General features: G+C 34.8%; 1 protein-coding gene and 1 pseudogene across 1 annotated transcript; one reads left to right on the top strand and one right to left on the bottom strand.

Moving 5' to 3' along the window:
• Positions 1 to 99: 99 nt before the first annotated feature.
• LOC109110022 (TBC1 domain family member 15-like) lies at positions 100 to 9,306 on the bottom strand. The gene is made up of 17 exons (XM_042775364.1): positions 9,201 to 9,306; positions 8,112 to 8,207; positions 7,329 to 7,401; positions 7,011 to 7,151; positions 6,634 to 6,838; positions 4,421 to 4,523; positions 4,098 to 4,295; positions 3,854 to 3,982; positions 3,062 to 3,165; positions 2,879 to 2,973; positions 2,654 to 2,770; positions 2,290 to 2,390; positions 1,979 to 2,078; positions 1,763 to 1,860; positions 1,480 to 1,596; positions 791 to 877; positions 100 to 670 (listed from the first exon to the last, which is right to left on the bottom strand). The coding sequence occupies exons 1-17, from the start codon at positions 9,222 to 9,224 to the stop codon at positions 464 to 466; spliced, it is 1,995 nt and encodes a 664-aa protein (XP_042631298.1). The 5' UTR covers positions 9,225 to 9,306; the 3' UTR covers positions 100 to 463.
• A 1,273-nt stretch (positions 9,307 to 10,579) lies between these two features.
• LOC109110507 lies at positions 10,580 to 11,189 on the top strand (annotated as a pseudogene).
• The last annotated feature ends 922 nt before the right edge of the window (positions 11,190 to 12,111 follow it).

Below are 12,111 nucleotides of genomic sequence, written 5' to 3'. Positions count from 1 at the left end.
CGTAAGATGTATTTTGGGTTCTCTTAAAAAGAGGAAAAACAAAAAAATAAAAGCAAACTTGCCAGTCTTAAATGGTGTTCTGAAATGTAACTCACAAACTAATGGAAGGAAGACAGATTTTAATTTGAATCTGAATTATTTAGGAAAAGGGCAAACTGATAAGAACAAAAAATATATATATAATAATTAACAATGGATACCCCACCTCTGAAACATTATGAAAACTCTCTGAATACAGTGAGAAGGAATGATTATTTCAATGAAAGACAATATTGTACAAGATATTACAAAAATAATGCATCAGGGATCCTTTTGGGTCCTTGTTTTACATTCATATATTTTCTCTGTGATATTTTACAATGTGGCATTTGTTAGCAAATATCTACAGGACACCCAATACTGTTCATCTTGCTGGAATACAGGGGCTATAAAATCTGTACTATACATCTTGTAGTGCTATACACTAGGAAATGAAGGCTACTTTGCAGCCATTGTGTGTTGATTCTTTTAAGTGGCTGTGGCCGTTGGAGACGACATGATCTTGTCTGTGTGTAGATCTTGGTGAGGTCTGAGGTGACTCAAGTATTCCATATTCACTGGTTTCTAAAGCTGCTGAGGGTTCAGTGACTGTGTTGAGACCCAGAATCTCACTCACTGAATGGGGCAAGTCTTAGAGGATATCGGAAGAGATTCAAAATTTGTATTAATGGGCTGAAATAATCACACATTACTGAGAAAAACTTGTTATAGATCACACACCCCAATATCTGCAATCATGCCAAGGACATACCTTACAATTCTTTATCTGCATGCAGATAGCTTCAGATTTAATAAGGATTTCTTCGATGTCCAGTTTCATGGAGAGTTCATTTATATGCTGTGAAGAAAACATAAAAGGTGAACACAAGCTGATGTATGCATGTTATAAAATATAGATACATACATTACCGTTCAAAAGTTTGGGGTACGTATGGTTTTGTTATTGTTTTCATAGAAGTCTCTATTGCTAACCAAGGATGCTTTTATTTGATCAAAAATACAGCAAGAACTGTAATAATATGAAATATTACATTATAAAATATCTGTTTTCTATTTGAATATATTTTAAAATGTAGTTTATTAGTAGTTGATGGCAAAGCTTAATTTTCAGCATCATTACTCCAGTCTTCAGTGTCACATGATCCTTTAGAAATCATTCTAATAAGCTTATTTGGTGATTAAGAAGCATTTATTATTATTATCAATGTTAAAAACAGTTGTGCTATTTAGTAGTTTTTGCTGGAAATGATAATGTTTTTTTCAGGATTTTTTGATGAATAGAAAGTTTAAAAGAACAGCATTTATTTGAAATAGATTTTTTTTATATAACATTTGTTATTGCATCCTTGCTAAATAAAAGTATTAATTAAAAATGTAAAACTCTTAATTAAAAGAAAAAAAACTTTGAATGGTATTGTATAAGATACAGTTAACGCCAACCTTTAGGATTTCATTGAATCCATATTTTCTGTCCATAATTTTTTGTTTCTCGGAGTCTAAAATGGCACAGCACACCAGAAGGTGAAAGTTTTGGCAAGGTAGTCTGGTCCACATGACCTGAATGAGAAAATATAAGTTGAATAAAATATTACATCAAATGCCAATATTACACTCAATCAATTATAATCAAAACGATCACAGATAATGGCTACAGTGTACTGAGAAACAGAAATGGTATAGATGGCCAATATCAAAGAACAAAAAAAAGATAGTTATTACACACCTCCCAAAGGCGAAGGACATCCTGAAAATGCAGCTCTCTCTTAAATCGGATCAATAACCAGCGAAAACAGAAATATAAGTACCCAGAATCTTGCGCCTCTGTAAAACCACATAAACACAGAAATGTACACAATGGCTACTTATGGTCACAGAATCCTGTGAAATCAACATTAAGGAAAAAGACTATTTCCAATAAGTCTTCCTCGGGGTATCTTACCTAGGTAGTTCCAGAAGGCCAGGTCTAGCAACCGAAGCAAAGTGCTGAGTTGGATTAGTTGGGTCTTCATCCCCTGCATCTGCTCTTCAAAGTTTTCATGCTGTAACAAACATGAGTGATTAAAAAAAAAACTTTCTACTAGACAATTACAAGTAAACCATTTGTAGATCGACTAGGTCCATTTAAAGTGCTTGCACACAACTGCAATAGTTTGAGCACAGAAACATGCTTTATTTATGCAGCCAAATCTTCTCATGCACAGCAAACCCAAGAGTACTAAGAGATGTTTTGTAATGAACACACTGCATTACCATTTCATCCATGAAGGAAACAAAGCACCAGAAAGCATCCACTTCATTCTCCATCACAAAGAGGATGGGAGAAAGCAGATCACTCATGCCCTGCACATACCCTGGACAGGAACAGGAAACTAGGTAAATACAAGCAATGCTACACTGAAAAGCACTTAAGATTATCCATAATCTAAATAAATGAATGTGCAGTTAAAATCACATTGACATTATCTAAAGGATTTTACACAATACGAAAAAGAAAATAACCAAAAATAAATAACACAAAACAACATTTCTTTTTTTTTTTTTTTTTACAGTGGTTTATATTAGTTCTTATGAAGAGAATCACTAAATGATGATTCAAACAAATGTAGTCACTTGCCTAAATCAAAGTCAAACATGCAGTACGTCATCAGGATGTCATGTAGTAATATCAAGCCAGGGTTGTCCAGGCCTTCGTAAAATTTGTTATTTCGGTCAGTTCGGTTCACATCTTTTTCTGAAAAGATTCAACAACCAAAAACTGAGCTTCATTCAGTTAATGAAAAGGTGAATATTTTGGAAACATTTTTAAAACAGCTAAAGAATAAAAACTTGCAATACACACCAATAAGGCTCCTATAATCTCGTAACCTTGAGTTTCTTTTTTCTTGCTCCTCGCTTACTGACTTCCACTGAAGCTTCATTCTGAAGTATTCGTCACTGTTGAGAGGAAAACACACGATCTTATGTGTGCTTAATCTGATAAGAAGAGAGCTTTATATCATTTCTCTGAGGGAAACATGCATACGTTTTTCTCTTTTGCAGGAGCTTCCTTTCTTCATGAGTGCTGTTCCATGGAAAATAGCCGAGCAAAAACTTCCAGGCCTCCCTCCTCACCGCGTGGCAAAGACCCTGTTGTGATCAAATCAGCAGCCTTGATAAGCTACAATCTCTGAAATATTTAAAAACAGGTCTACTATACATGTCTAAACAGTTCTGGTCTAACAAAAAGAAGGTGGACGAGATCAGGAAAAATGGGACACTACAACAGCTCATCGCAGACTTGTCTCATTTCCAAATCAAGTTGTTGAGTTTGAACATGTAAAATGTAGTGTTTTACACTGCATCTAGCTTTTTGGAAGGTATGCCAAAAGGAAATCCACCCAAATGTATCAGACTGGGATGGTGAAATACTGTACCTTTAATACCACCACCATAATAAATAATTCTTTTTTTATGAAGAAAAAATAAAAAAACAAACCAACCAAAAAAAACCATACACACACCAATAATAATTTTTTTTTTAAGAATTTATTCATCAAAGAATGCAGAAAAAATGTGTGGCTTAATATTTTTGAAAACCTATTTAAATTAATTAAAAAATGTTTCCTGAGCACCAAATTAGTATATTAGTATAATTTCTTAAGGATCATGCAACACTGAGGAATAGAGTAATGACTGCTGGAAATTCAGCTGTCATCACAATTATATTATAAATAGTATAAACAGTATAGGCAACAAAGAAAGTATATCCTGTGCATCAGAAATTAGGTACATTAATGGAAGACACTACAGTAACATATTCAAAGAAACTTCTTACCCCTTTAAATATAACATCCTTTAAGTGAGGTACATTTGTTATTCTTCCCTCTGAGTCCTGGTACTTTGCCCATTCTTCCATTGCTACTGGCCCCCTTCTTTGCACCTCTGGCCTCGGTCCCAGATCAAGCTGGAACACAAACACCTCAAATGAATTCACCATAACAGTATGAGATTCCTCAAAACATACTGTCTGCATCTAGACTAGGAGTCAGAGTTTGGGCTGGCATTAGATCTGCACTCACTCTGGTGATGACTTCAAATCCAGGCTCTTCCTGTTGGTTAATCTCTAGTCCAGGAATGATCTCTCCCAACAAATCTGCCACCTCCTCGGCAGGCCGCTGGTGATATTCTAATTCAGGCACCCGAAATGCGTCAAAGAGGTAGTTTGTGACTTTGGAGAAGCCACCCAGCGTTGTTGTATAAGGATCTTTCTTGAATTTCTGGTTGGAGAGTGAGATAATACTGTGAAGAATACTTTCAATCACATAAATTATTATTATTTTTTTACATCAAAGCTCAATTCATGGAAGGTTACTAGTATGATTCCCCCTTGTAAATCACAAACCTGTACAAAGCCATAGTTTGTATCATCCAGAAGATTCTCAAAGGACTGTGAGAAGGCTCTGCTGTAGGTGCTGACAATCAAGACACTTTCATCATCGGGACTCCTTTGAAAGACACAAACAACGATAGTAAGATTCACTCTATAGTCTTAATTAAGTAATGGCATCAATAATTTTAAGAGTACACATAACAACAAGTAGTCGAATTGTAAACACATGACATCACTAGCCATATCACTCTGTGGTTTGAATGACGAGAGAAGCCGAGCACACAAAGCCAAGCCTATGTTTCATTATGAAGACTCAGATAAGAACTTTAATAACAGTTATCTTTTCCTCGGCAGTGTTGAATTCAGCATGCTTACTGGCGGATTTAATCTGGTATGATATTTAACGCAGGGTAGAGGAGTGTCTTCCTGTCCCTTTCATAAAGCCTTAACTCTAAGCGAACAGCTGCTGTTCGACCTTACATCAATCACGCTCACGGCCTCTCGCCACAGAACACATGCTAGACTTCCTCAAAGGTGCCGAGATACTCTGTCTCCATTGCATGCAGATTGGGTTACAGTTTGATGTGTTCTGTTTTAAAGGATAAAGTATTTGGATGAAGAATTATGGGAGTCAGAGAGAGTGATCTTAGTGCCTGTGGTATTTAGTGAATTAAAAGGCCAAGGGTCAATTTTAAGATAAAAACAGGACGAATTAAATAATTAAGCCATAGTCATTCAGAGGAAGACGTCTGACAGTACACATGAATGTGTAAAAGCTAATATGCTTATTAATGCTTAAAGAAACAAAAACACGTAAGGTGCATTTCAAATAGCACACTTTTACATGCCTTTTTTAGTATTCATAGTGTGAATAATACATTCACACTGAAAATTTCAATAAAGAAAAAGTGCAAAAATATTCAGATGAACCCAGAAGTCTGGAATGTTGTCCACTTCATGCACTCAACTGTTGTAGCTTTTCTTTTATAGTGGAAGAGGAGAGAAGGATATAATCTACTAACAACACTGGATTGATGGATTAATGTATTAATACATGACATTTTTTTGTATGACTTCACTCAACTCACGATTCGAATCACGATTTTGATTTCATGATTCGATTTTCTCACAATTTTTTTAACAAAATGAGATTGAAGACATTATACACAGTAAATAAAAAGGTGTCGTTTTATTAGGCTATTGCTGCACGTTTCGTTGTGAAATTGAAATGTAACAAAACTAAATTTAAATTTTAAAACAAACCCCAAATCAAACAAGTTACACAAATAAAATAAATCTCTTATTATGAACAAACTAAGGCTTTGTCTGTGCTCTTTCCATTTAAAATGAGAGGCAACCACTGGATTTTAATCATGATCCAAACAAAGATGCAGCATACATGCAACATAAGTAGATTGTATAATTTCAAAATTTGAAGCAAAAACAGAATGGCCTGACTTTAGTTAGGTTAAACTATACTACATAAAACATATCTGAGCGAAACGGCAGATGAGGTGAATGAGTCGCAGATTCACTCTCTGACAGCAGGTGGCGCTTATGAACAGCAATGATACAGTGTTTCCTGGGTTACCGCTGTAAACAAAGCAGAGCTGCCCTTATGAACGCTACTTTAATATGCATCGTTCAGAGACAAGATGAAAAGAAAATACCACGTAAACATTTCTAAAGATAGTCAGGTCCCCTCAGAGATACATTCATATAAGCTCCTACTCCAATTGTATCGTGATTTGTTTAGCATCTCAACCGATTCAAATTGTCACATATTTGAATTGATTATCGATCGGCTCGCGGTTACTTGTTACATCCCTACTCTCCTCCCATAAATAAAAAGGGTTTGTAAGCAGTTAGCAAATCTGGCCCCAAATCTGGGTATTTATTTATTTATTTATTTTTGATAATTTAACCCAAATTTAAAATGGGTTTGTGGATCTTACCACACAACATGCACAGAAAACATTAAATAAGAGTGCAGGCTCTGTGCAGCAATGCTTATAATGTATTCAAAATCATTAATAAAATGTCTGTAACTCATGACTACACTCTACTGGGCTAATGCTGCAATAGAAAACAGCATTGGCAAACCGTTCACATCTCTCATAAATAGAATGATCTTGAAACAGATATTGCACAATATTTATCTACAGCTGAGCCACAGATTAAGCCTGACCTATTTACACAAAATCAACCCCTGACACTTCACTTACTCGTTGATCTGAACCAATTTCCTCAGGCTATCCAGGAATGCTGTGCTCCCTCCCTGGTGGAAATGAATAGCTGGCAGTGCTGTGCCATCCTTCAAGCGGAAAGTGATGTATGACCAGCCCTCACATTTGACTGTGATGGACCTGAGGTCACACACATTAAAAGAGAAGGCCCACTTGTTCCGGTCATTTGCGTGGTTTGATCCACCTGTGACAATATGACAATAAATAATATGGTTTTGGAAAAACAGGACCAGACACATAATTCCCTGCCTGATGCATGAGATAATATGTTGACATTTTCTGTTAAGTACTGGGTGACAGTAATTTTGATTTTTAAAGAATTTTTAACCACATTTGATAGAAGTGCAATTGTTTACCATCTCCATGTGAGTGGACTTTTCTTCGGAATGAGACAGCATTGATCATGTCCCACTCTGTTTCATAGCTCAGCTGATGGTCAATTGGACGGTGAGGGTTGTCTTCTGAACTCTGAGCCCACTCCACCACTGAGCTGGAGTCTTCACACAATCAAACGAACCAAAATCAGGATATCCTAATCCAGAACTATTCAGAATTATAAAATACCAGTACAGAGCACAGAAGAACTGCAGGAGTGATTTAAACTCTGTCAACATAAATATGCAAAATCTCACAGATGAAACAGGAAATGCATAACTTAAGAATGATCTAACAAACCTTGCAGGCACACAGCATGTTTGAGGGATCTGCATCCTCCAGTGGTTTATATTCCACAAGGGTTTCACCATCCTACAGTTAAAAAAAAAATAAGATATTGGGAGATACTGACAGGTGGCTGTGATTTTACAGATGTTTAAACAGCAAGGTGAAATTTTCTTAGATGCATACACTACTGTTTAAAAGTTTTTGGGTAAGATATTTTTTTAAAGAAATTCATACTTTATTTCAGCAAGGAAGCATTAAATTGATCAGAATTGATAGTACAAACATTTATAATGTTACAAAAGATTTACTTCTTAAAGGCATAGTCCACCCAAAAAAGAAAATTCTGAAAAGAAGATATTTTGAAGAATGTGGGTAACCAAACAGTTGACGGTAGCCATTGACTTCCATAGTATTATAGCCATTTTTTCCATACTGTGGAAGTCAATGGCTACCGTCAAATGTTCAGTTACCAACATTCTTCAAAATGTCTTTGTTTGTGTTCAACAGCTGTAAGAAACTCATACATGTTTGGAAAATCTTGAGGGTGACTAAATTGATGACAGAATTAAAAAAAAAAAAAAAAACATTTTAAAACTCTGACCAACCCTACATTTTTGAATGGTAGTGAATTAGCTGTCCAAACTATGACACAAGAATGTGGTAAAACATCTTATGTATGTCACACTGACCCAGTTCAGGTATCATGATAATTCTAAAACAACAAGCTCGTTAAATCCAAATATTATTATAAGCAAAAAAAAAAAAAAAAACAAAGCAACTGACAAAAACCAAACCTTATCCACAATCCTGAGGAATCCCGATATTAAATCCTGGTCCTCAGATTCATCTGGAGATGAGTGAATAAAGACTCCCTCGTGTTCAAACACCACCTGCAAAACAAAGAAAAACTAAGTATATACGAACAGAACATTACACATTTACGTTTGATTTACAGTGACCAGACATATTATTCACTCTGAATAGGTCACTAAAAACAAACATTTCAAGATCCTGTTATGTTAGTCCGCTCCCTGTGCCTTCAAAGGCAAGTTAGTTTGCAGCCTGAGGCTTGAACTTAAGGAACTGAATACTTCAGTCATACTGACACTAACAGAATGTTCTTGCAGGCTCTATTATAATAAAAAATAAAGACACTGATCGCTGTAAAAATAAAAATAGCCCTTAGAAAACAAAATCCTGCAATAACTTGCACCACATGAGCAATGCACATAATTTCTATATTAAATCCTTTAATTTATAACCAACAAAAAATCATGAAAAGAAAATTTCTTGAAAATTCATTACTAACACACAAGAAAAAAACACAAAAAAAATAAAAACAAAATTAAAAAAAACCAACAAAAAAACCAAGAAATAGCTTATTAAGAGAACTTAAAATACTGAAAGCCAGTTTCCTTATGAAATGAATTAACCTGAATCAGTGAATAAACTGTCAGTCGTCTAGCTCAAAACATATTTATGATCTATTCATCTGTCTTATGATCTTCATTAACCTGCCAGGCAACTCATGACTCAACACTAGTTTAAGCACAGACACAACTGGGACTTTTTATTTTTATTGTCCAAACGCCCCAAATACGATCGATATTGCATTCGTGACGGAACTGGCAGCGTGAACGCTGCTTCTGACGTCCGTGTTTTTCGCAGTTTTATCAGCTGTATGTCAGGGTGTTAGCAGCCAGGCTAACTGTTGCTAAACACAGCAGTTTATTACACCAGTCTATCACCTATTTCCCAGCACCGACAGCTCAAAAGCTAGCCAAACAGAATATCTACGCCAAAACCCACTTATAAACACCGGAAAAAAGTAGCTATTTGTCGTTTCGACCGTGTATTGACTTAAAAAGCAGCATGCTCAGTACCTTGGGAGGAGTTGTGGCCGCCATGTCGACTGCTATACAGACTACGTAGCACCGCTCAGGTGCCTGTCAGAGATCCACAACAACACTGACGAGTCATTTTCCGCATGGCCAACGCAACGCATGCGCACTGACATATTTGTTTTTATTATTATTAATAACAATAATAATAATAATATTAAGAAGTTTGTAGTGGTTGCCTGTAAATGCTTTACGTGTATTCTCGCCACTGTGTTATAATATTTAACAAAAACTTTTTTTCTAATCTATCGGTAAGCCCCTCCCCTCTAACGCAGATGAGCCAATGGCAGTCGAGTATCATCTGTAGGTTTCAGCTCGAGAAACGTTGGAAGATAGGATGCTCGCATCGTTTTTATGGGGTTTATGCTTCAAAAATGGAAAAACGATGTGCCTGTGGTACTTGTAACAGTGATTCCAGATATCCTGAGAGGATAGGAAAAGGAATTTATTTTATTCTGTTTTCCTAAACCCGAACAAAACGGAGTAAAATGTCCCAAAGCATGCATCCCCAATCCCAATGAAGACAAAAACTTTCTTTTTGCTGGTTGTCATACTTTCATTAAGTTACAATTTACATCTGCTCAAGCAGAACGTTAATGTCATCTTGTGCTATAGCAAGGTATCGCTGGTTAAAACTAACTATTAATGTTCAAGTAAATGATTCCATACAAACCTAAACAGCGGACTGTTTTCGCGTCTTGTCCAGTGTACACAAATGAAGGTCTACATTTCACTGTCTGTTCATATCAAATTGGTTAAATGTAAATTAATTTAATCGTACCCTGCGACACATGAAAATGTATAAAGACAACCCGGACAAGGTTTTCACAGTGACATACGACACATCAATACAAATATCAAACACTCAACAAAGTCCCAAAACGCAATGTCATAAAAGAACCGCGGGGCTTACCGATAGGTCAATTAATAAACAAGACCCGTTTATCAGTTATTAGAATTATTTTGTCAGAAACTTCAAAAACAATTAATGAAATTTGAGAACAAAAAGATTTAGTATAAATACAACTGAAGAAAATAAGGCTTTAACTTCGATTGCCCTCTAGCGTTTTTCTAGGGACTTTTATTTTGAAATGTAACTAACACTGGCGGGAAACTTGAGTGTATTTATTTACGAATGTATCATACTTCTGTGCATTCATGTAGACAGTCATCTGTGGAGTGAAGATAATATTTGACTTGTTTTGTCTTGTCAACGTTTCAAATGAGAAGGTCTATGGAGCAGGAAGAATTGTGTGATTTGTAAATCCTGACAGAGGAAACAGATAAAGGAATGGTTCAAGGTTGGTGTGAAGACTTAAGCTATATTTTTACAGGTCATGGTCTGAAAGTGCTTGTTGGAAATGGTTTTCTGTGTGTTTTGCACTAAAGCAGGTGAAGGTCCAGCTGAACGGCTGCTGGTGGAGCTGCAGGTAGAAATGGTGTCCAGACAGAATACTGGACTTCTGATGAAATCTGATGGGAGACCTGCACTACACTAAAGAGGTTTGTCTTTCTCTAGTAACTGGTCACATCTAAGCCTAAAATCAAACGAAATTATATATTATTATTATTATTATTATTATTATTATTGTTGCAGTGCATTGTGAAGGTTTTTCTTGTATTCCACACTATATGAAAGACAGTTTGGACTAAATATGGAAACAGATACAATTATAAAACACTTTTATATCTATTTGCCAATGGTAAATTATTGATTTGTCCTCTCTCCAAGGGTGTACTGGTCCTTATAGTCGGACATCACATCCTCTATGGCAAACTGTTGTTCTGATGAGCACTCCGGACTCCCTCAGGATGAAGAGGAAACCCTGGAAACCAACCAAGAGTACCCATCTTACACTGCTTATACCCTCATCAAAAAGAAGCTCATCTTTAAAACCCGACCAAAACCCATCATCACTAATGTGCCAAAAAAAAGTATAACTTATGTCCAGATATAAGATACTAACTGATCAGCACAATATATATATATATATATATATATATATATATATATATATATATATATATATATATATATACACACAGTACAGGTCAAAAGTTGGAAAACATAATATTTTTTATGTTTTTGAAAGAAGTTTCTTCTGCTCATCAAGCCTGCATTTATTTGATCAAAAATACAGAAAAAAAATGTAATATTGTGATATATTATTACAATTTAAAATTGTTTTTACTTTATTATACTTTAAATTATCATTTATTGCTGTGATGCAAAGCTGAATTTTTTAGGATCATTATCACATGATCCTTTAGAAGATTCTAATATGATGATTCATTATCAAAGTTGGAAACAGTTCTACTGCTTAATATTTTTTCAGAACGTGATACTTTTTTAGGATACTTTGATGAATAAAAAGTAAAAAAGAAAAAAAAAAGAAACAGGGTTTTTAAAATATAAATATTTTGAAATAACAATATACACTACTGGTCAGTAATTTGGGGTCAGTAATTTTTTTTTCTTTCTTTTCTTTTTAAATAAAATCAATACTTTTATTCAGCAAGGATGTGTTAAATTGATAAAAAGTGATAGTAAAGAAAATATATTATTTAGAATATATATTATTAGAATTTTTTTTTATTTTGAATAAATGCAGTTCTTTTTTAACCTTTAATTCATCAAATATATTAGACAGCAGAACTGTTTCCAACACTCATAATAAATCAGAATATTAGAATTATTTCTAAATGATCATGTGATAGACTGAATGTGACATGTGACACTGAAGGCTGGAGTTATGATGCTGAAAATTCAGCTTTGCATCACAGGAATAAATTATTTTTTTTAAAGTATATTCAAATAGAAAACTATTATTTTAAGTTGTAATAATATTTCACAATATTACTGTTTTTTTTTTCTGTGTTTTTGATCAATAAA

Source organism: Cyprinus carpio, chromosome A18 (assembly GCF_018340385.1).
Source record: "Cyprinus carpio isolate SPL01 chromosome A18, ASM1834038v1, whole genome shotgun sequence".
In the NCBI taxonomy this organism is placed as follows: Eukaryota; Metazoa; Chordata; class Actinopteri; order Cypriniformes; family Cyprinidae; genus Cyprinus; species Cyprinus carpio.
This window is presented reverse-complemented; position numbering and strand designations above follow the sequence as displayed.